This window comes from Microtus ochrogaster, linkage group LG9, assembly GCF_000317375.1.
Source record: "Microtus ochrogaster isolate Prairie Vole_2 linkage group LG9, MicOch1.0, whole genome shotgun sequence".
Classification (NCBI taxonomy): Eukaryota; Metazoa; Chordata; class Mammalia; order Rodentia; family Cricetidae; genus Microtus; species Microtus ochrogaster.
Genome location: NC_022034.1, coordinates 11,254,696 through 11,278,382, shown reverse-complemented (window position 1 = coordinate 11,278,382; position 23,687 = coordinate 11,254,696). Strand labels below are relative to the sequence as shown.

Below are 23,687 nucleotides of genomic sequence, written 5' to 3'. Positions count from 1 at the left end.
CCTGGTCTGTAAGGCTGACCAGTGTGACTGTTTTACTTTTCTCATCCTCAGGCAAGCTTTATTTATTAAAATACAGGTGAAATGCCACTATAGACTTCTTTAATTGGTGGACTACATGTGGAAGTGTAAGACAAATAAACCCTTTCCTCCACAACTTTCATTTTGGTTATGGTGTCTCATAGCAGCAGTAGAAACCTCAACTAAGACACATACTGTTGTTAGGGATGTTAGTGCAGCTGCCACCAAGAACTTATTTTCACTTATTAAAGATAAAGCAAAATTTAACACTAATGAGATGAATGTGTTCATTTTTTTTCTCTAAAAAGTTAAATATTGGCTGGGCGTGATAAGGTTATAGCTATAATCCCAGTGCTTGGGAGGCAGAGGCAGGAGAATTCCTCCAAGTTTGAGGCCAGACTACCTATATACCAAGTTCCATGCTAGCAGGGGACTACATAGGGAGAGCTGGTATCAAAAGAAATGAACAGAAAAGAATGAATCTTGGCTGAATATTTGACACTGCAGAATATACACTGTCTTCAATAGATTTTAGAGTTGATCAGTATTTTGATCTTAAAATCACCAATTCTGAAAATGACATTTTGCACCGGGCAGTGGTGGCGCACGCCTTTAATCCCAGCACTTGGGAGGCAGAGGCAGGCTGATCTCTGTGAGTTCGAGGCCAGCCTGGTCTACAACACTAGTTCCAGGACAACAACCAAAAAAAGCTATGGAAAAACCTGTCTCGAAAAATCCAAAAGAAAAAAAAATGACATTTTGCATAAATATGTAGCACATGACTGCAGAGGTAGGTATATGTAATCCATTTCAGAAATTATTGGAAATTCTGTCCTACTCCCAAGCCAAAATTCATGGAATGACTTTATGAAACTCAAGGCAACAACTAAAATATCAGTTTTAAAACTCAGATATTCCAACACAGTGTGGTCCAAAGATAACTCATGTGTTACATGCTGAAGGATCATAGAAGAAAATATGAAGTCTTTTTTTTTTTATGAAGTGAACGTTTCTATGCAAGGAAAAAACTTTTCATATGAAGTAAAAATACCAGTTTGTAAGGTATAACAACCTTGAATTTGAGGAGGTGCTTCAGACACTATCCATTGGTATCTCATGGTATTAAAGTGGTTGTGCGCAGTTCAAGTATGTGTATTACATGTCCAGAACCAAGGCTATACTGAAGTCTCGCCTTGCAACACAGGCGAGCTTTGACAGAAACACCACGGACCCATTATGTATTTGATTTTGGATTAAATTTTGGTCATTGCGTGCTCAAAAACCATTGTTCCTGCCAAAATTTTTGGAAACCTTATATTTTATTATTTGACTCTGTGTGGGATTATGAATAAGTTTTAAAAGCCAAACAATAGTGTGACTATAAATAAATAACAATAATATATTATTCATTGCTTCTTGTCAAAGTCATTTTCTAAGACTTTCCTCTTTTTTATTAGAACTGTTTCATGATACATAGTTAAAATACATGTAAATAATAGCATGATCTTTGGGAAAAATGTAAAATTTATTGCTCAGTGTAATATGCTATCTCTGGAAGCTTCATGTTCTTAAGAGAAACTAGTTTGTGTAAGTGGGTAGAACATAATGTGAAGCCAAAGTTTTGAGTTTTCCTGAAGAAACAACTTTGGTGTCTCCAACAGCTGTTGAAGTCCTGTTCCACAAGTCAGCGCCATGTCACTCTAGACACTGCTAATCAGTGCCAACCTTCAGCCCTGCTGAGAAAACAGCTAAAAGCACTTTTCTTTGCCGTTTATTTTCTTATTTTTTGAAGTGTAATATATACTTAGCAATGTCACAAAGTTTTTAAAAGACTATTTCCAAGTATAAGCAACAGTAAAGATATGGTTAGTGATTTTGTGTGTGTGAGAGATAAGTTAAAAAGGAACAAACATCAGTAAAAACTAAGAAGTAAATTAAGGTGGTAGAGACAGAATCAAATGCATCAATAAATAGAATAAATATGAACGGACTAAATTCAATTAAAAATAAAATTGGACAGATTCTACATTTAAAAACCTAGATGGGGGCCCAGAGACGGCTTAGTTGGTAAAGTACTTCTCATGAAAGGCAAGGACCTGGGTTTTATCCTTGGCACAAAATTTACTAAATTCCTGTGAGCAGGGCATGGTAGTTCACTTTTGTAATGTCAATACTTTAGGGCCATGAAGATTGCCATGAGTTCACAGCCACCAGGCTGGACTACATATGCCAGCATAGACTACTGTATAAGGCTCTGTCTCACAACAGACTTCCCCAAATCCATGCATATTTGAAGACAATTAAATATGTCAACTAACATCTATCAAATTCTGTATCTGTTGGTGATGGCAGCAGCACACACCTTTAATTCCAGCACTGAGGAGGCAGAGGCAGGCAGATCTCTGTGAGTTTGAATCCCACCTGGTCCACAGAGCAAGTTTCAGGACAGCTGGACTACACAGAGAAACTCTGTCTTGGGGGGAGGGAGAAAAGGAAAAACAAAATCTGTATGTGGGTGCTGGAGTGATGGCTCAGTGGTCACCAAAATCAGAGGAGCTTTGTTTGTTCCAGTGCCTAACAACAGGCAGCTTACAACTGCCTGTGATACCAGAGTCGGGAACTTGGTGCTTGCTCCCAGTTTTTATGACCTGCAGACAGACACACATGCACATATAAATATGAAGAATAAAATAAATAGTTTTGAAATTCTGTATCTGCAGATTGTGGAGATATGGTTAAAAGGTTAAAATCGTAAGACAAAAGAAACATATCACCTTCCCCTGCTGTGGTAGGAATCAAGATTGTTATCAAATACTTTACTACTAAGCTACACGTGGTATGAGAATAATGAAATATTGAAAAAAAAGTAGAAGTAATTCAGCACAGAAAATTAAAGGAGAAAAACAGCATTTGAGTACATGTTCTAAATAACATTTGAGTTACTCAGTGCTCAAGCTAAGCTTTCCACTTAGTTTTCTACCTCTTCACTCTGATCAGAGGGTTCCCCTCAAGCACTATGAGCAAATTAGAAGAGGAGAACTTTACTGTTGTGTAAATCAAGAGATGGGGATGGAGAACCTGTTACTAACCGTATAGGAGGCTGTGTGGAAAAGGCAAGAGCTCTAGAGCCTGTCATCTCTGAGATGAGACTCGGCTCTGTCGTTTACTGCTGTGAGGCTAAGGCTTCCTTTACCCCACTGTGCCCTCGGTTCTTGGTAGGTGGAATGATGGCATTTCCTTGGATGGCAGTTGTGAGGATACCAAGGCCCTGTGTAGTGCTGACACAGTGGTTTTTACTGTGCTCCCTCCAGAGCTGATCTGAACCTCTGGGTCTTGCTGACCTACACCCATTCACACCCAGCTTCTGTAGTGGGTTTTGTTGTTGCTGCTGTTTTGCTTTTGTTTTCTTGATGCAGGGTTGATTGGTTGGTTTTGTTCATTTGTTTGGATTTTGAGACAAGGTCTTATCTTGGAGCTAAGGTTGATGTGGAACTCATTGATAGCCTACAACTTGCAGAAAGTGCAGGATTGCAGTAACATCTCTGACTACTGTAGCCTTCTCTTTTATAGTGTTGTCTTTAGGCCATCTTGATCTTAAATAAGAGTTTAAATTGATTAATGCGCCTTGGCCTTGATGAAAAGTGTTTCATGCTGTAAACTGACCCTTTATTTGTCTTTAAGGTGAGTGACTTCACATGGAGCCACGATGGGACTCAGGCGCTTATTTCATACCGCGATGGCTTTGTCTTGGTTGGTTCTGTCAGTGGGCAAAGACACTGGTCATCTGAAATCAACTTGGAAAGCCAGATCACGTGTGGTATATGGACTCCTGATGACCAGCAGGTAACTTCTGAAATGCCACTGTGTACTACTGTTATCATAGCAGGTTAAGAAGGAAGCTGAAGGGGACAGATGCAAAAACCTCTTAAAGAATTACAAAGCGTTGAGGGCACCGTTCACCAGTAGAAAAGCTTGTCCAGTTTGCACAACGCCCTGAGTTCTATTTCCAACACTAAAGGGAAAAAAATAAAAGGAGACCACTGTCCAGGTGAAAATGGAAACAAATAATGTAGATGAGACAAATATTAGAGAAATTCTAATGTGGTAAGCATTCAATTAACATTTTCACTGCATGAGATTTTCATACAAATTCATTTTTAAAATCTAAATGAGCAGCTAACTGATCAGTAGGAATGAGTAGAAAAGAAAGTTCAACTGATAATCATATTGTGGAAAATGTTTTCTACATGGGGAAAAACTAGCACAGTTCACTTACAGGCAGTGATGAGATAATACAGATGCTGCTGAGGTTATTGGGCAGGAGTGTTAACAGTGTCCCCATCACTTCTGCTCAGGGAAGCCGTTGGCTGGAGTCTGTCAGAGGTTTATAGCTTGTCATCTGCCCTTGGAATACACTTTGGGAACTTCTGAGAACAAAGGCAGGAAGAATCAGCTGTACTTATGGGCTTCTGTGTGATGTAAAAGCAGGGCCTTATCTGTAAAGGAGGTGCATTCAATGTGGCTAAACCACTGACAAGGTCTAAGATGACAAACCACACATCGCCGTTCTGAGAGTGGCAGACTGACTGAGCTGCTAGCATGTGGAAGGAAAAATTGGGATACGAAGTGGTTGTCATGTGTTGCCACACTGTAAAATACCCCAAGGAATGCCTGAGCGTAGTGAGAAGTGGGGATGTGAGTTAGACAGAGCACTGAGTACCTTCATGGCAGCTTTTGGTTGCTTTTCTCAAGTATAATTTCAACTGTTTGTTTATTGCCCCCTGTTTGATTGAGTGGTAAAATAGCACAATGACTCGTAAAATTGTGTATTGATAATTTTAAAATATATTATCGACCAATTTAAACCTTTGAAAAATATAAAATGTGTTTACCAACTATAGCAGAATCCATTAAATGCTAAATTTTATATCAGACATGAAATAATTTTTTTAAGCAGATGGAACCATTTCATCTGTTTTTGAGCCGTATGTCTTTTTACTAAATTGCCTTTCTCTAGTTCCCATACATTCATCTCATGTTTCCATCATTTCAAGTTTAAACAGGCAATTTCTCTCAAATGTTGCATTTTGCTTCATACTAAAAGGTTGTGTTGTGTAGGGAACGCAACCTTGTCTGAATATTGGATAGTGGACAAGAACTATGTCTATTTTACTAGGGCTGCCATAGCAAAGCACCACAAGTAGGGTGCCTTAGGCAGCAGAAATTTTTCTTTCACAGGGCTGTGGCTGAGGCTGGAGTTGAAGACTGAGACATTAGCATTGTGGATGGCCACTGCTTGTAGTGGCCTCACGTGTCTTCCTCAAGACACTTGCAGCCCTGGAGTCTCTCACAGGACGCCCACACCTGTTGGATCAGACTGTCACTCATGTTTCTTCAGTACTCATCTCAAAATGGAGTCACATTCAACAAATTTACTAGAAAACAATATAGTCTGGGGGCATCTAATTCACTTTGTAACCAACAAATAAATTATCAGAAAAGAGAAGTTCATAGAAACAGCACAATCAATTTGGGGTGTGTTTATGTTAGAACACATGTTCACTTTAGAACAGGTGAAGGCCTGGGGCGGGGAAAGAAGTTCGTAGGACCAGGATAACAAAGCAGCAATGCTTTTACAATACTAAGAAGCCCCTGACATTGGTTTTCTCTATGTCTTCTGGGGTTTGGGAGACCAGACTACCTGAATATGAAGTGCTTTGAGACGTAGACAAACTGCCAGCAGTAGGCTTAAGGTTGCAGCCAACTGTTGTGCCACTCATGGACACTGCTGAGAGCTTGGGATTCTTCTCCTTCAGAATTGCAGAGGGAGGAATGGTCCTCAGCAGTTGGCCAGACATGCTGTGTCTGACAAAAGCCCCAAAATCAAATTGTGGGAATTTAGTCTTAAAAAATGAAGACTTCTGTGGTAATGGTAACATGGGAAGAGATTCCTTGGCTCATACTTTTCCTGGAAGAATCCCAAGAAAATCTGCAGAAGCTTTTTCCTGCCACAGGGGCAGAGTTCCACAGGACTGTGAGCTGTAGGAGAATTCTTTACCTCACACACCTGTTGTTAGCTTTCTCCAACTTAGTTACCCTGACTACAGTTCATACTTATTTTGAAATACTAAAACTTTTAATAGGAAGAATTCTTAAATCTCATATTTTTTACACACTTTTAAAATGATTTCAAATAAAATAGGAAGGGTCTCACTGAATTGATAAATATTTCACAGTTACTATGAAAAGACTCCATTTTTTATTTGCTTCTTTTTTGTTTTCTTGTTATTTCCCAGATCTTAGAATATGCAGGCATTTTCAGGCCACATTTTTCTCTTCTCTTTTAGCCTTTAAAGAGTTATTTTGTCTCATTTGCTAAAAGAAGAGTTAGCTTAAAACACCATCTGATGTGTGCTAGCGTTATTCCAAGTTCACTGAGTTTATCTAATCATCTTTAGGTGACATTGAGGGAAAGCCAGAAAAGTCACCATATGAGGTAAATGTGTTTTATATGTATGTACTTTGCTAGAAACAAAACTTTCATTTACTGTCAAGGTGAGGTGGAATCAGGACTTGAGACAGGGTTTCTCACTAGGCCCTGGGGCTTACCAGAAACTAAAATCAGGTCCTTATCATGTGTGTCAAGTACTTGTTAACTGAGCTATATCCCTAGTCCTTGAGATTTTTAAGTTTATATATTTTTCTTTAATTAAATCTAAATTAAGATTTTTGCTTAATCATTAAACAAATTTAAGGACAATCTCAGTGTCATCAAATTTTGCCTCTGTTTTTTTCACACTTTTTTTATCACTGTCTTTGGGGTGTGTTGTATATGAGAGACGGAAGGAGGGAGGGAGGGAGGGAGGGAGGGAGGGAAGGAAGGAGGGGGGAGAGGAAGGAGAAGAAGGAGTATATGTAATGCAGAGGCCAGGGGTATGTGCGTGCTAAGCAAATACTCATCATGGCCCAGTTTTTGCTGTATTTGTTTTGTTATTTGAATCAAAGTCTCTCTATGTAGCTCTGACTGTCCTGGAACTGGCTTTGATGACAAGACTGTTGAATAACAAATAGAGATGGATCCATCCTCCTCTGCCTCCTGAGTGTTGAGAGTAAAGGTTTGCACCGGCAAAGCCAGCTCTGTTGTATTTTCAAAGTAAACTCAGGATGAGCTTGAGCTCAGCTGTGCGTTGGAGCAAGTCTTTTCAGAGTGTGCATTGCTCTTGTAACCAGCCCGCCAGAGTGGCAGCCGCTGTCAGACAGGGAAGGAGCTCCCTGGGACACACAGCCAGACAGTCACACAGCCTCTGCTTTCTCAGCCAACAACAGCTTTATAAAAGTCCTTCCCCTATAAAACTACTTTGCTAAGATTTGATACCCAGGTAGTCTAACACCTGGAAGAGAGGAACGCCTTTTGATAGAAAAATGGCAAGCCTGAAAACCTAAAGTGTTGATGACTGTTCATTATTTGCAGCAGATTTGTATTCATTTAGGAAACATTCTCTGGCTGCTCTTTAAGGGTTGGCTGTCCCCTCAGCTCCACTGTCGCCTCCCTAGGAGCTTATTGGGTGTGAGTCCTATGGCAGAGGCTACTGTTGCCCTGGGAAAGATGCAAAAACTGCTGTGCTCGGTCCAGCAGGAAAAGAAAGCAGTGGTCTCCCTCATCCCGCACACAGACATTTTTGAATAGATTGTTTCTTTAAAAAGAAAGATAAAACAGAAAACTCTGAAACAGTAGATTAAAGCTTTGGTCACCCATGCCTTTGCCGAAGACCTTTTGTCAGTGATCAGAGCAACTTTTTAAAGAGCCTATGTGGTAACTGTTGGCTCCTGACTAGAACATCTCCAGAAGGGTATTCAAGCCACTTGAGACATGTGCCTCTGGGCAATCTAATGGCTTAGGTTCAGAATATAGGAACTTATTTGGGGGAGTGTGTTGCAGGAATCTTTGTGGAATAAACACGCCAACACCAGGGCGAGTGGGAAAGAGAAGTCATGGTGGACTGAAGCTAGGGTCGTTCCTGGGAGGCCTCAGCCTCTGCTCTAGTTGCGCCCTTTTGTGCTCTAAAGCCATAAGGTAGGACAGTCAGGAGAGCAGCATCACACAGGCAGTCAGCAGGTTGTTAAGGCAATGACCCATTGTTTTAGCTGTCTTTCCAGGCTCATTCTGTTCCAGGAAGCAAATGAAATCCTGCTTAGAAATGAGCAGTGCAAGCAGTGCTTTAAGTCAATCAGTACCTAATAATTGGCCTTTCCTACCTTATTCTGATTCAAGTGCACTACCTATTAAAGTGAATGTGTTTTGAATGAAGGAAGGAGAAAGATATGCCTCTAAAACACAACTCCATGATCAGGTCTTTGAAGTAACACAAACACCCAGTTTGCCACTCACCAAAAAGGAGGCCCAAGGTGGTTATCTATTTTTGAATTTTTATGAATGATTCCAAGTGGTGCTGGAATCTTCCTAGCTTGTTGGATCCATGTGGACTGTCTAGACATGTTGGGAAGCATCTTTTTCTGCGGGAAGGACCCAGGACCAGGGCCAGTGTGTGGTCTTATTGTAACTCCTCCTTTCAAACTCTGCTTCTGCTCTCCTCTGCCGGCCATAAAATCTTTCCAGTCTGATTTTAAAATGCTACAAGTTTATCTAAGTATATTTTAAAATATTTTTTTAATTTCTTGTGGCTACTAATAAGCTGCTTCATAAAAGGACTGAATGGTAGGCTGGGCGTGGTGCATTTGGACAGAAGCAAGCCATCTGTAAATGTGAGACCAGCCTAAGGGTTTTTGAGAGGTTCCGGGTCTGTGCTGCTCCACACTCCTTGAGAAACATAGTGACTGGAGAAGAGTCTACAGGACTATCTCTGGTGCTAAAGACAAACCAAGCCCAACACAAGCTAAAATAGGAAGGACAGATTTCAGCTGGCAGTGTCTACTGAAGCAGGTATGAGTCCGAAGTAAATGGAGCTGCTCTGCCACTGTAGATGTGAATGGCCGGGTATTTTAAAGGAAGAATGAGAAAAGGGAAACAGGCACACTGCCATTGTCGAGTAGGGAGGAGCACAAGCAGGAAGGGGCCTGTAAATGGAATTAGAATCGCAGATCTGTCCAGCTGACCTCCACCAAGAGCAGGGCACTGGGCCTAGCTTTGGATGAGGCCTAGAACCAGTTCTCTGAGAGAGCTTTGGCTTTCACAGGCAGGAATTTGAGGGAGGCCAGTGTCATCTTAAGGCCATGACTTTAAGTTTTTAGAAACAATATCAATGTTCACTCAAGGCTGGGAAAGGCAGAAGTAGAGTAAATGAAACTATTTGTGCTCAAATTCTGCATTTTCTTAGGTCACAGTTAGGTGTAGACAAGGTCAGGGCTCAAAGGCTTTGATTGGAGTGATTTGGGATAGTTCTTACACTGAAACCGCACAAATGTCATCTTTCTGACAAGACACACATGCCCTCAGTGCCAAGGGCAGGCATGCTGCTGTGGGCAAGCATGAAAAGACAGCTATAGCAATTCCACAGGAATGGTTGTGAAACCCTGGGAAACTGATTCTGGAGGTCAGCCTTCTAGCCAGACTCTTGTGTTAAGGTAAGGACCATCGTTAGGCTGTGGTAGTAGGAAAGTCATTTGAAGAAATTCTATCAAAAGAGTGACTTTGAGATGTCTATATAACAATTTTCTCCTTCCATTTTAATTTTTTCACTATAAATTTCATGAAAGATTTTTTTTATTTTTATTTAATGTATGTTATAATTTATCTAGTGATTCAGTAATTAGCTGAGCCCAGAGAGGACCACAAACAACCAGAATTCTAGTGTGTGGGTTGGGGCAGGGTCTTTCTGAGTAGCTCAGGCTGGGCTCACATGGGTGGGTCTCCTGCTTTGCCCCCTGGGTACAGAGGTTGCAACTGTGTACTACTACTGTGCCCAGCTTTGGGTCTTAACTGCTACTCTTAGTAACCAAAACAGCAATAAAAAGTGAGGCACAGTTACAAACACAGTACCTGCACCTCTTTCCGTTAAAAAAATTTCTTTCACAAAGCACTCAAGAAAAAATTTCAAAATACATGCAAAATAAAACAAAATGATCCAAACTAGAAATAAAATAGCACAGTGGTTGGGTGAGGATAGCAGAAAAGGCAGGAGTCTGTCTCCTAACTCTTCCTCTTTCCCTTAGTCATGATGATTCATGCTCTTGTCTGTTTTAGAAAGTAGTCTTCCCGTGGATGATTAGTTAAGGACTCAAATAAAGACGGGCTTGCTTTCCTCAGTGTAGCACTACTTCAAGTCATTCCTGGGTCTGCAGGGAGGAGGGAAGAGAACCACTCTTGGCATTGGTTTAATGGGCAAGCTCATTTCTGGGTCCTACATGCAGACTGTACTTTTGTTTTCCGGCTGCCTAGACCCGAATAATCACACAGAAACTATATTAATTACAACACTGTTTGGCCAATGGCTCAAGTTTTATTTCTACCTAGCTCTTAACATCTTAAAATAACCCATTTTTCATCATCTGTGTATTGCTATGAGGTTGCAGCATACCAGTTCTGGCATCTTTCTCCTTTAGCAGCTACATAGTGTCTCCCTGACACCACCATCTTTCCTCTCTCTCTGCTTGGATTTTCTGCCTTGCTGTATTCTGCCCTGCCATAGGCCAGAGCAGCTTCTTTATTACCCAATGGTGATAAAACGTATTCACAGTATACAGAGGGGAATCCCACATCACTGGCAGCAAGGGGCATCTCCTCATAGTTGTCTAAGCTAGTTTAGAGGTGCTCTTTTCTGCAGTAAGGAGATGAGTCATCCTCAGAATTACAGAATTATATGTACAGATTTATAAGTGATGTTTGCACTCAACTGTGAAACTTCATTTCATGTCTTTTCAAAACGAAACGGGAAATAATCTTCAGGTGATGAGTTCTTTCATTTACAGCTCCCCATTTTAGAACCTGATTCTTTAGTTACTTAATGTCTAGGACTAGCCTTGAAACTCCTTTGAGGCCACTGTTCTAAGATGTACCAGGGAGGTCTTTGAGAGGGAAGTTTGGTGTGAGTTGGGCATCAAAGCTGAGGTTCCCTCTGAAGCAAAGGAGGTTGTCCTTTAATTCTGGCCCTCAGCTGCCTGTTGAGGTCTGCCACAGTGCTAAGGTTTCCCCCAGCCTCAGGCCATAAAACGTCTGCTGATAAAATTGTGGCATAACCTTTTCAAGCCTCATGCCTACTCTCACCTGAAGCATAGGAGCCACCAGAAGAAATAGTAGGAAGAAAATGGGAGGACAGTCTTAAAGGAGGATGTGAATATTGGGTTTTAATCTAAAGAAAAAAAAAGTTAAAATTTGCTTGGTAGAAAAATTTGGCCAAAAGCCAGTGATTTTTTTTTTTTACAGAAATCTATTTATAATAGTCACTGATAATTCTTCACAGAACTATTTGACATCTCAGGATACAGACATGCCTTCGAGAGGTATGATAGAGACTGACCCAAAACCAGAACGCAGCTGTGGTTAGTATAAGATCACTTCTGTGTGGAGAGCCCCCGAAGGCCTGTATGAGGCAATGAGCTCCTGTTGGGTACTAGACAGATGCTGGGCACTGGAGCCTAAGCAAAGCCACAGTCTCTCCTGGCAGGAAGAAGGTCTGTGTGTTTGCTCTAGATGAAAACAAGAGCATGCATTTCTCCCTGGACATGCTGACATGGAAGGGCTTTTGACACTTCTGGGGGAATATAGCAGCCGGGCAGTTGGATACGTGATTCCAGGGCCTAGGAGAGACTTAGGAAGGGATTGACCATAGTTGAGGCGCTGTTGGTGTGATTGTAAAGAAAAGAGTTAGGACTAACCTTGAACAGCAAGATGAGGAGGAGATTAGAAGGGGCTAGCGCCAGTTTGCCTCAGCTGTACTCCTTTGGTTAGGACTGTGGCCAGAGACTGATGTTTGCTCGCACCTGTGTTCATTAGTACACTGTCGTGTTCTCCTGAAGACCTTTCCTCACATGAACTTTTTCTCATTAGAAGTGTTAAGGTGTGAAAAGAACCTGTAATGGAGATTTTTGTTTGTCAAATCTGACTTCATGCTGTATTAGAGTTCTTCTTTTATCTGTGACATACTTGTTCCAAAAGAGTTGCTTTCTAAACTAGACTGAGAGAATTTCTTCCCCCTTCAGCCCATCTCAGTGGAGTGTCTTCCTGCAGGAGCCATAGTTGGAATGAATTCACAGAGGGCTCTTGGCGCTGCTCTTCTGTTCTCTTTTGCTTTGGTGTGGCTCTTGAAAAGCAGGCACTCATTAAATTGCCAGTCCTTTATCTTAAAGACTTGTTTGTCTGTTCTCTCAGCTGGCTCTCTGTTCACTCTCTGGAACAGAAACTTAGTGTCACTAAATGCAGAGGCGTGCCCTGCCCTTTGCAGACCCTGCTGAGCTCCGTGCACAACAACAGGTCGTGGGGAGACGCATGCTGATACACAAAGCTCCCATCCTTCAGATGTCAGCTCAGGCTCCCACAACACAGTACTGTGAATGGGTTGGTGAAAACAGACATCAGTTTCTCATATTCCAGGAGGCTGAGAAGGTCAAGGTAAAGGCGTCAGTCGGTTTGATTACTAGTGAGGATTCCTTTCAGCTTGAAGACAACTGACTCCAGGTGCTCACATCGCCTCTTTGATGCTTGAAGGTAGAGAGGAAGAAAATACAACTTGTATCTTTTCCTCCTAGAAGGGTACCAATCCGACCATAAAGTCCCCATTCTTGGGACTTTATCTAGACCTAACCCCCCCTGTAGGCCTCATCACAAATTGCTATTAGCATAAGGATTTGGCAGATATGTAAACAATGAGTCTGTTGCCGTCCATGTTCTCAGAAGGGGGCTAGACATATAGTCACGTGGCAATGACAGTGAACATTCCAAGGTCATAGGAGAACCCACAGGCAGTCAGGTGCTTGGGTTTCTTCAGGATTGACATACTTTAGCCCTGAGTACTTTTGAAGAATTTCTGTGTTTTGCTAGCGAGTTGTTTTCATCAGTAAAGTCTTATGTGTCCAAATGTCCTTTCACTTGGCATGAAGGCAGGTGAGAATTGGGGTGAAAGAGAAATGTGCTCCACAGACACTGTCCATAGCGTTAGCATTGCTTGGACCTTCATGCCTTTTTCCTTTGGAAATGTGTGCACCTCAGTTGAAAGTGTAAGACAACATGTTCTGTGCCTTTTGTTGTAAACTATTCATTATGTACATTAAATACCTGCTTGTTTTAGTGTATAATTCAGCAATTCTGAGCTGTGTTCTTGCCTCCTATCTTTGTATCCATGTTGCTTGAATGTCCTATAGACATGCCATCAGATACTGAGTTTTCTGTTGTCACCCAAGATTCTCCGTTCCTAATAGTTTTGTTTTATTTAACTTTAATCTACACTCACTGATAAATTTCTTGGGGGAAATTTTTTCATTTTAGATAATGTTTAAAGGAATTTGGCATGGCGGTCCATGCCTGTTTTAAAACTCCAGAAAGATGAGGCAACAGGCTTACAAGTTTGAATCTAGCTTGAGCTGCATAGACCCTGTCTGAAAAACAATAGCAAAATAGAATGTTTAATGAGTGATTGGTTTATTCTAAAACACCCATACAAATTCCAAAAGCTTATTGCTTCTCTAGGGAAATGTTTCTTCCATTGTAATTAATCAATTACCAATATGTCTTCAGTTGGCTGGGTGGTGGTACATGCCTTTAATCCCAACACTTGGGAGGAAAAGGAAGGTGGATCTCTGTGAGTTCAAGGCTAGCTTGGCCTACAGAGCTAGTTCTAGAACAGCCAAGACTGTACAATGAAACTCTGTCTCAAAAAAAAAATGCCCATGTTCTTGACTTTAATTCATTCGTTTCATAAAAAAAAATATTCACCAAGAGCCCACTGTGTACCCGGGTTCTTTGAGATGCCAAGGATATAGCTGCAGAGTCGGCTGCAGAAGTGCATGTCATCTAAATCTCAAGAGCAAAAAGATGCCAGGATGAAAAAGCTCTAATTAGGCTCTGAGTGCGAATTCTAGTCCTTGCAGTCAGATAGCCCTGGTTTGACCATTTCATCAGGTTGCATGATTTCTCCCAAGCTGTTTGTGTCTGTGAAATACAGATGATGATTGGCGTGCTTGTCACAGTGAGAAGTGGATGTTGAGCACAAAAATATGAAGTTTATAATACTGTCAGATGCAAGATCTCTAGAGACTATCACAAAGTCAGTGGTAGTGTTCATCATGCTTTCTGGGACACACACATGCTAGCTGGTGACACACTAATGCCAGCATGCCTTAGAGCTACTCTAAGGGGTGGGGGGCTCATGCTGCTCTCAGTGCAGAGCTGATAGCTGCAGAATCTTCCCTAGTTTGCTAGCTCTGATGTGTACCTGCCTACATCCATGGGGGATCAAAGAAAACTCTTCAGTAGTACCCTAAGTGTACTGAGGTGTCAGGCTCCTCTGGGCTCCATTTCAGCATGAACCAGAAGTTCTGTCACTGTCATGACATGTTTGACATTATTCTTAGCATCGGGATTAAGCATTCAGTGAACATGTTAATTTCATCCATGTGTCATTGCATTGATGATTAATATAATCATCACTAATATAACTTATCGTGTAAAAAAATTCTAAACATGGAAATTAAAAACATTTTCAGGAAAAATACACTTGTATGAGAATATATTAATGAAACCCATTATGCTATAAGTCACCTAAAATTTTTAATTGAAAAGTTATTTTAGGAGCATCACGTAAACATGTGCTTATGTGACCAAACATATTTTCTTTTCAGTCAGACATAAACGTTTTCTCTAAATTAGAACTCTAATAATGAATTTCTGCTGCATCTTTATTTTCCAAAATAATGAATATCTTTTCTTAGCCCGCGTCTTTTAGCCAGAAGACAAAAGAAACAAAAGCAGTAAAGCAGGTTTTTCTGGTATTTGACGTGTCTGAATAGCATAATGTAGTCATTATGCTGCTAGTCTCATTGCAGTCTAAGAGGGCTAAGATTCTTAACAGTGTGGCTATGATGCTTAGTGTAGTTGTCAGCTTGATAAAGAGAGGGTTAAAGTCGCCTGGGAAATGAGCATCTGAGCATGCTACTGAGGGGTATATTAACTGAGGTAGGAAGATGCACTCTCTGTGGTTTGTGCCGCTCTTGGTTGTAATCCTGGACTGTGTAAATGGGGGAAGTGAGCTGACCACGTGTGTGCGTGGATATTTCTTTGCTTTCTGTCCCTGACTGGGGAAACAATGGGCTGCTCCTCAAGCTCCAGCCACTGTGACTTCCTCTTTATGGGGACTGTTACCTTGGGACTTAGACACAAAACAGACCTCTTGATGTTGCTTCTGTAGGATGTGTTATCGCAGCAGCAGAAGAGACTTAAGGTATTGTCCTGTTTTAATTGCCTTCAGTTTTAATTGGTTTATCTTTTCAGATGTGAATGTATTTTGTCTTTCTAAAATAAATCGAGACTGAAATTTATGCCTGCTTGTTAAAGGGCCCTGATCTTTGTTTGTAGGTATTGTTTGGCACAGCAGATGGACAGGTGATTGTCATGGACTGCCACGGCAGAATGCTGGCCCATGTCCTCTTGCACGAATCTGATGGCATCCTCAGCATGTCGTGGAATTACCCCATCTTCCTGGTGGAGGACAGCAGTGAAAGTGACACAGACTCAGATGACTATTCTCCTCCCCAAGGTACCCGGCTCCTCTCCCTCATTGTTATTGCATTTGACAGAGAGTGACACCACTTAGAGAAGAATGTCCACCACATCCTCTCTCTCCTTCTCCCTCTCTCTCCCCTTGATGTGAACCTTCCCTGCTACCCTTTTTCTCAAGACCACTGGTTGATGGCTCTCCAGAGGCTTGGGTTCTCCTAGACATAAAGTGAGACGTATGTCTCCTGCTGTCCCTGTGGTTTTGTGGGAATAAAGAGCGTTGTAGATGAAAACTTCTGTACTATTAATATAATTATATAGGTGATATAGCCAAATCCCTAGCGGTTTTAAAGCCAGTAGCTTAGCTTCAGATGTATAAAAGAAAGATTCGTTCTGTTGTTACAGAGACCAACAACTGGAACTGGTACTCCATGTCCTTGTTTGTGCTCTGTCCCTTTCTCAGTCGCAGAGACCTGTTGTCCCGCTGTAAGCTCTATTGGTATTAGATGCTCAAGGTGGAGATAATTCCAGACTCGTACCTCCTCTGCCTCTGGTAGTGTGATTTACTTTTCAGATGTGTTAGAGACCTAAGGGAAGAAGCCAAAGTTGAGGGAAGCCTTTCCTATCCTGTTGTCCTCTGCCTGAGTCAGCATTGGCTGTTCACCCAGTACCCATCTCTGCACTTTTTATTAAAAGAAAAATGTAGCCGGGCGGTGGTGGCGCACGCTTTTAATCCCAGCACTTGGGAGGCAGAGGCAGGTGGATCTCTGTGAGTTCGAGGCCAGCCTGGTCTACAAGAGCTAGTTCCAGGACAGGAACCAAAAGCTACGGAGAAACCCTGTCTCAAAAAATCCAAAAAAGAAAGAAAAATGTATTATTAAATGGTAGAAAGGAACAGCTCCTTACTTAAAAGGGTGTCATACAACTACAGCCTCCTGTCCTCAATTGATTTTGTTGTATGCCCTGGAGTTGAAGCTATGCATTGACTAGTTTCTCATCTTTCCTGCTGTCATGAGACATGCCATTCTGGGAAGGGCTTGTCTCCTCCTCCAGTCATAGAGACAGAGGGGCTTCCTAGGAATTTTTCCCATGTTAAAAAGAAATGATCAGGAGGATTTCAGGATTACTGGGTCATAGGAGGGAGAGTGTTCAAGCACCCACAAATTTACTCAGGAGGTAATTATCACTTTCCTGATGGGACACAGCCTTGATAAAAATGTTGCTCATATTTCTGTAGCCTAAGAATAATAAAGTCAGTTTCTTTGAAATGTAGGCAGCTTGTCTTTAGACAGATCCTGTCTAGTAAATGGGATCCTTATTTTACTAGAAGAAGAAACAGTGTCCACAGACCAACGTTAGAAAGCAATCTAAAGTTGATCTGAGGCAGCAGGCTACCCCTGGTACTTCTCTAACCAGAGTTGCACTTCTCAGAAGCAGTGGGGTGCTTTGGGGGTAGCATACACTTGCCTTTTAGGTGTGCAGTATTTGAATGCAGAGGTAGAATGACACAGTGACTCAGAGGGAAGGGAAGAGATGCGGTTACCCGCAGATGGATGTCCCGTAGGCCACCTTGCCTGGCTGCTGGAGATGAGTTCAGTATGACTGACTGTGGCACCTACAGAAACTAATGAGGAGTTCTGGCCATCCAGCTCTTCAAAGGGGCCTTCTTGAAATTTATTTTTTACCAGGTGATAGTGGCAGACACCTTTAATCCCGGCACTTAGGAGGCAGAGGCAGGCAGATCTCTGTGAGCTAGGACAGCCTCGTCTACAGAGTGAGTTCCAGGACAGCCAGGGCTATCCAGTAAAATCCTGTTTCAAAAAACCAATCCCCCCCCCAAAAAACACCAGGTTTTAAGAATTCATTTATTTTATATGTATGGATGTTTGCCTGCATCTGTACCTGTGCACCACATGTGTGCAGTGCCTAAAGAAGCCAGAAGACCGCAGTAGATCTCTGGTACTGAAGTTACAAGAATGGTTGTGAACCGCCATGTAGGTGCTAGGAATCAAAACCAGGTCCCCTGGAAGAGCAGTGAGTGCTCTGAACCACTGAGCTATCTGTGCAGCCTGGCTTACTTTCTTAAGTAACATGGGTGAACCAGTTAATGGCCTCTTACACAAGAGTACCCCTAGAACTATCCAAGCAGAGTTTCCTTATGCTGGTCATGTACTCCACATGGTAAAGTACTTAATGAGTCATGTCTGGTTCTGCCCTCTCTGAAAACTTAAGGAACTAATACTGGCTGCCTTGCCTGCTTATTGCCTGTAACATTCAGTGAAGCCTTTTGTTCTGTGCATTGGACCACAGTTAAGAAAACATTTTTTTGACCCCTTCCCACCATTCTTTATATATATACCTTTTAAATAATGTACACTTAATATCTGAAGAAACAATGCTTTAACATGCACGTTAATAAAGTCACACAGGCTATCACCCCAGTTCCTCTGGGCCTGCACATCCTACATCCTATCCTCATTCCAGCTGCCCATGATGGTACCCCACTGTGTGACTCCTGAGAGCTGCAGTGCTGTTTCACTCGGTAGCATCCCAAGCCAGGCTGGGATCTGTATTATTAGACAACTTTTAGGGCACTGTGGTGGTTTGAGTGAGAATGGATGGCCCCATAGACTCATATGTTTGAATACTTGGTCCCCAGTTGATGGAATTATTTGGGAAGGATTAAGAGGTATGGCCTTGGAGGAGGTATGTCACTGAGAATGGAATCTGAGGCCCCCAAAAGCCATTCCATTCCCAGTTAGCTCTTTGTCTCTTCCCTCATGCATAAGGATGCAAGCTCTCAGTCAGTTACTATTCCAGCACCGTGCCTGCCTGCCTGTGACTTCCATCACCCTGCAGCCATGAGCCCCAAATTTAATGTTTTCTTTTACAAGTTGCCTTAGTCATGACAGCACAAAGTCACCAAGTCAGGCACTGTGCAACAGTGTAGCTTTAGACATCTGAACCAGGTTTTGTGCCCATAGTCTCTGCCTTTCACTCGGCCTTGTGTTTCTACAGATGGTCCTGCAGCATACCCCATCCCTGTGCAGAACATCAAGCCTCTGCTCACCGTCAGCTTCACCTCGGGAGATATCAGCTTAATGAACAACTATGATGACTTATCCCCTACTGTCATCCGTTCAGGGCTGAAAGGTACAAAATACACCTTTCCCCACAGGTGGGACATGTGAGCATCTGCCTTTCTGGACTGGTGCCTATAGAGTTCTTTAGTGGAGTATATTGACAAGGGCACTCCGCTAAGCTCCCTGCTTATCTGAGCATCTGTAGCTGCTTCTTTCTTGAGTTGCACACTCGGGCTTCCTCTTCACCTTCTTTTCTCCTCTTGAACAACAGCATGGCCTGTTGTTATGGTCACATCTGTCACTTTACTCAGGTGGCAGCAGATTGTACACAGTTGTCCTTTACCCAGAAGCACGTAGAATTTTGGCAAGCTTACAAGAATTGATGATTATACAGTAGAGTTACCGTGAAAGATCTATGGAGGTTCTAGACTGTCATGTGTACATGAAGGGCAGTGATAAGTGCTGGTACCTTCCTGTGAAGAAATGTTTTCTCAACAGAGTCAACATGAATGTTCTGATTGTGAAATTCAAGATTACTTAAGAGCATAGTGACTTTGCTAGATTTTTTTGGGGAAAAAAATCTTGCCTCTTTAGGGTTCACTGGACCTAAAGTAGAAAAGATTTTAAATTTTAATCCTGGGCTAGTTCTGGTCCTTGATACTAGAGGGACCTACTATCATCGGAATAGGGAGACAGACAAGCTAGGCCCTTCTGTGTAACTAGTTGCTGTCTAAGTTGGCTGTGGTCAAGAGTCATTGCCGTGGCAGCAGCTGCTTCTTGTCTAGGTTCTCTGGGACCTGGGGTATAAGAGTCATGTTGTGTGCACCCCACTTGGCAGCAGTGCACTGCACTCCTCTGTGCTGCCCATACACTTACTCAGTCTGTTTTCGGATTGCAGAATATTTTTAAGCAAATTGTACTTGTTCTTAGGTATCTCACTTTGCTGTTTCAGAACTGCACTTGTAAATTACTTCCTCTATCAGCTCCTCCAGGACAGAAACTACCCTATACCATAGATAGTCCCTTCAGGAGTGACGTAGTCTCTTTCTGTTGCTGGCAAACTTCAATTCTTGTGTTGCTCTGTTAATTATTTTCTGAATGTTCTGTCTTCCATGGAGTTAAAAATAGTACTGGCCATTATAAATTCCTTCATGTGTCTCCTACTCTAAAGTTCTATTTTTCTTCAAAAATTCTTTTTTAAAACCTTTTAACAACATTTGCCAATTTCTTGAGATCTGCCTCTAGCTGTAGAATCCTGAATTTTGTTCTCTATCAAATACTTGGTTACAGTTCAAAACATTGTAATTGCCATTCCATTACTATTTATTCTTAACAACTTTTTTTTACCTCCTTGCTATGGAAGCTCTTATCTTTTTATTTATTTGTGTATTATCTACCTCTTTCTCTATCAGCTTCTTGAATGTCTATCAACACCTCTGCTTACCAAGTGTGCATTATGGTAATAGAAAAACAATGGATGACCGAAATTAGTCTTTTTAAAATGTACTATGTTTTTAAGTTTATTGTTTTCTATAAATTTACCGCTTTAGTCATTACCTATGAGAAATTAAATCTAATTTGAAATGTTTGAGTTATTTATGGTATTGTAACTGGGATGGCTGTGAACGTCTATGCTGTGCTGTCTCTCCAATTGCAGAGTTAGATTCCCTGAGCTCATATCATTCACTAGTTACTGTGTTGTAATGGGAGCGGCGGGGCTGCGTCCCCAGCACCCCGGCCGCCTGGCTAGCTTATGCCCCGAAATAACAACACACAAATTGTATTCATTTAAACACTGCTTGGCCCATTTCTATCTAGCCTCTTCTAGGCTAATTCTCACACCTGGACTAGCCCATTTCTAATCATCTGTGTAGCCCACGAGGTGGCTTACCAGGGAGATTCTAGCCTACGTCCATCCTGGGTTGGAGCTTCATCGCATGTGCCTCAGAGAGCAGAGCTATCCCTGTGTCTGCCCAGGAGAGGGGAGCATGGCATCTCTCTCCAGAGAGCAGAGCTGTCGAGTATGAGCTCACTTCCTCTTCCTCCCAGCATTCTGTTCTGTTTACTCCTCCCACCTATGTTTTAACCTATGAGGGCCAAGCAGTTTCTTTATTGCTTAATCAATGAAATCAACAGATTGATATATGACACTCTCACATCATTACTGTATAAAAATTTTCCTGCCTTGGTGTTAAAATATTTGTTTCTGATCTATTACCCAAATGGCTTAGATTCTGCCTTACATGTGGTAACAATAAATAGTTCTTGTTTTTAAATTTTAATTTTTGGGGTAATTTGAATGTAATTGTCCTCCATAAGCTCATAGAGAGTGGCTCTATTTAGAGGTATGGCTTTGTTTGTGTAGGTGTGGCCTTGTTAAAGGAAGTGTACCACTGTAGAGGTGGGCTTTGAGGTCTCTCATATCTTAAGCCATGCCCAATGTCTCAGACCTCTTCCAGTTGCCTGTGGGTCAAGATGTTGGAGTCTGAGCTACTTCTCAAGCACCATGCCTGCCTGCATGCCACCATGTCACATACACCGTGATGATAATGGACTAAAGCTCTGAAAATGTAATTCACCCCTTAAATGTTTTCCTTTATAAGAGTTGTCGTGGTCATGGTGTCTCTTCAGAGCAATAGAAACCTAACTAACACAATTATCTTACAGTCCGCATTGGTAAATAGTGGGAAGAAGCAAGCACTCTGAGATCAGAGATGCCTAGTCATGGCTTTATGACAACACCATGAGAAAAATTGGTGAACAGAGATACTGAGACTGCTGAGATTTGCAGTTCAAAACTAAAGATGATGTGACCCAGATTCTTGTGCCCTCAGGGTCTCATGAAGACCGGAGGTCTCTGATCCCTGTGGTCTTCCTCAGAGAACTTGTCCAGTGGGAAAAGGAGACTCGTGATGCCCTTCATCAACAGCACTATTAGCTCATGTGACGTTCAGATCTTACAGTTTCATACTGTTGACTGAGTTTTCTGTCCTGCCCGGTTCCCACAATCATTAAGTCCAAAAGAAATCACACAGAGGTCTATATTAATCATAAACTGATTGGCCCATTAGCTCAGGCTTTTTATTAATTCTTATAACTTATATTAACCCATTATTCTTATCTGTGTTAGCCATGTGGCTCAGTACCTTATTTAGTGGGGCAGTCATATGTTGCTTCTTCTTTGGCTGGAGTCACACTGCCAACCAGGAGTTCCTTCCAGAATTCTCCTTTTCTCATTGACCCGCCTCTACTTCCTGACTGGTTGTCCCACCTATACCCTGCCTGGCTACTGGGCAGTAAGCGTTTATCTCCATGAATAGCCCCCTTCTGCAGCTCCTGCTCTGGTTTCATGCTGTAGACTCTGGGGACTTCAGAAGTGGGTGCCCGTTTTCTCTGTGCTTAGGGAGTCCCACTTGGGACCAGCTTGTCTGAGTAATTTATCTCGGTCTTCTACTCTGCACACGAAGAGTAGGAGGAGATGGGCTTTTGGTGTGATTTTTCTTTTCCTTGAGCAGGTGTTGTGATACAGGCAGTGGCAGCACATCTCTAGGTGGTAAATCTCAAGAGACCCTTCACATGGCATCCTATTTGTATCGGGGAGCAAAAGACAAAGGGTGCTATTGTAGTTTCCCGTACCCCCCCCCCACTGTTCCACATGCATAGTTTTTTCATTTTGAAATAGCCCCTTCCTCAACACCAAGTGCTCTTAATGACTGGGCCATCTCTCCAGGCCCAGAATTGCCTTTTATGAATTCACTGAGTTCTCTGAGAATCAAGCAGTTTTTGAGATGGTTGGTGTCACTCAGTGCAAGCTGTGACTCCTGTGCTTTGGCCCAAATGGATGTTTTACCTCCATCCCCATGGAGCACGTGCTTTGCTCTTCAGTCCTTACTCTGTTAGCTGGAGGAGAGGTGCATGTGTGTATGCGTATATCCATGTCTGGAGGCCAGAGAATAACCTGCGGTGTCATCCTCTGAAATACTACCTGCTTTCTCTGAGATTGGCTGCTCACTGGCCGAGTGCTCCAGCTGCCCTAGAGTCACCTATTTCTACCACCTCTCTAGCAATGAGATACCAAGCATACACCACCACACTTAAGTTACCTGAATTGTATTTGTGTGTCACAGTTCATCACAGAAGAAAGTCAAGACAGGAACCCAAGCAGGCACTTGAAGCAGGAAACCTAGGGGTATGCTGTTCGCTGGCTTGCAGACAGACTTAAACTCAACCAGCTTTCAAAAAAGCCCAGGACCACCTGCCCAGGAAATGGTACCTCCCACAGTAGGCTGGACCCTTCCACTTAAGTAATAGATAAGGTAATACCTACAGACATTCCCATAAGCTAGTTCCTCAGGTGAGACTCCTGCTCGGATGACTGTCAGGTTGATAGTTAAAGCTAGCGAGGACAAGGTGAATAGTACAAATCTGCTGTCTGTCTTTGTGTAAGATGTTTAGGATGCCCAAATGCCCAGACCCCTGAAGTCATTGAGAAAAGTAGGTGAGGCATGGGACACTTGTAGCTGCCAGGCCATGCATGCCAGGAGCTGCAACAAAAGGAGAAGGGGTCTCCTGCAAGTAGCACTTACTGGCTGCTTCTACTGGTGTTGTAAACAGTGTCCTCAAGATTTAGAAAAAAAATGAAGGATCTTGGGAAGAAGCATTGAAGATTATTTTTCAAAGTGATTCAAGCATAATTTATATATATATTTAAAAATCTCAAGCTGGACATGGTAGTACACTCCTTTAATCCCAGCACTCAGGAAGCCGAGGCAGGTATACCTCTGTGAGTTTGAGGACAGCTTGGCCTACAGAGAGTGTTTCAGGACAGCCTGAAACAGGACTACACAGACAAATCATGTCTTGAAGAATAAAAATGATTTTTGGGGTCTAGAGAGATGACTCAGTGGTTAAGAGCACATAGC

General features: G+C 42.2%; 1 protein-coding gene across 1 annotated transcript in view; it reads left to right on the top strand.

Annotated features, from left to right (window-relative positions):
* Positions 1-23,687, top strand: part of Tulp4 (tubby like protein 4) — a 183,556-nt gene that overhangs the window by 114,830 nt on the left and 45,039 nt on the right. Inside the window, exons 4-6 of the mRNA XM_005363396.2 lie at positions 3,700-3,861; positions 15,542-15,722; positions 18,701-18,835. Coding sequence (XP_005363453.1) covers positions 3,700-3,861; positions 15,542-15,722; positions 18,701-18,835 — 478 coding nt within the window. The remainder of the gene's footprint in view (positions 1-3,699; positions 3,862-15,541; positions 15,723-18,700; positions 18,836-23,687) is intronic.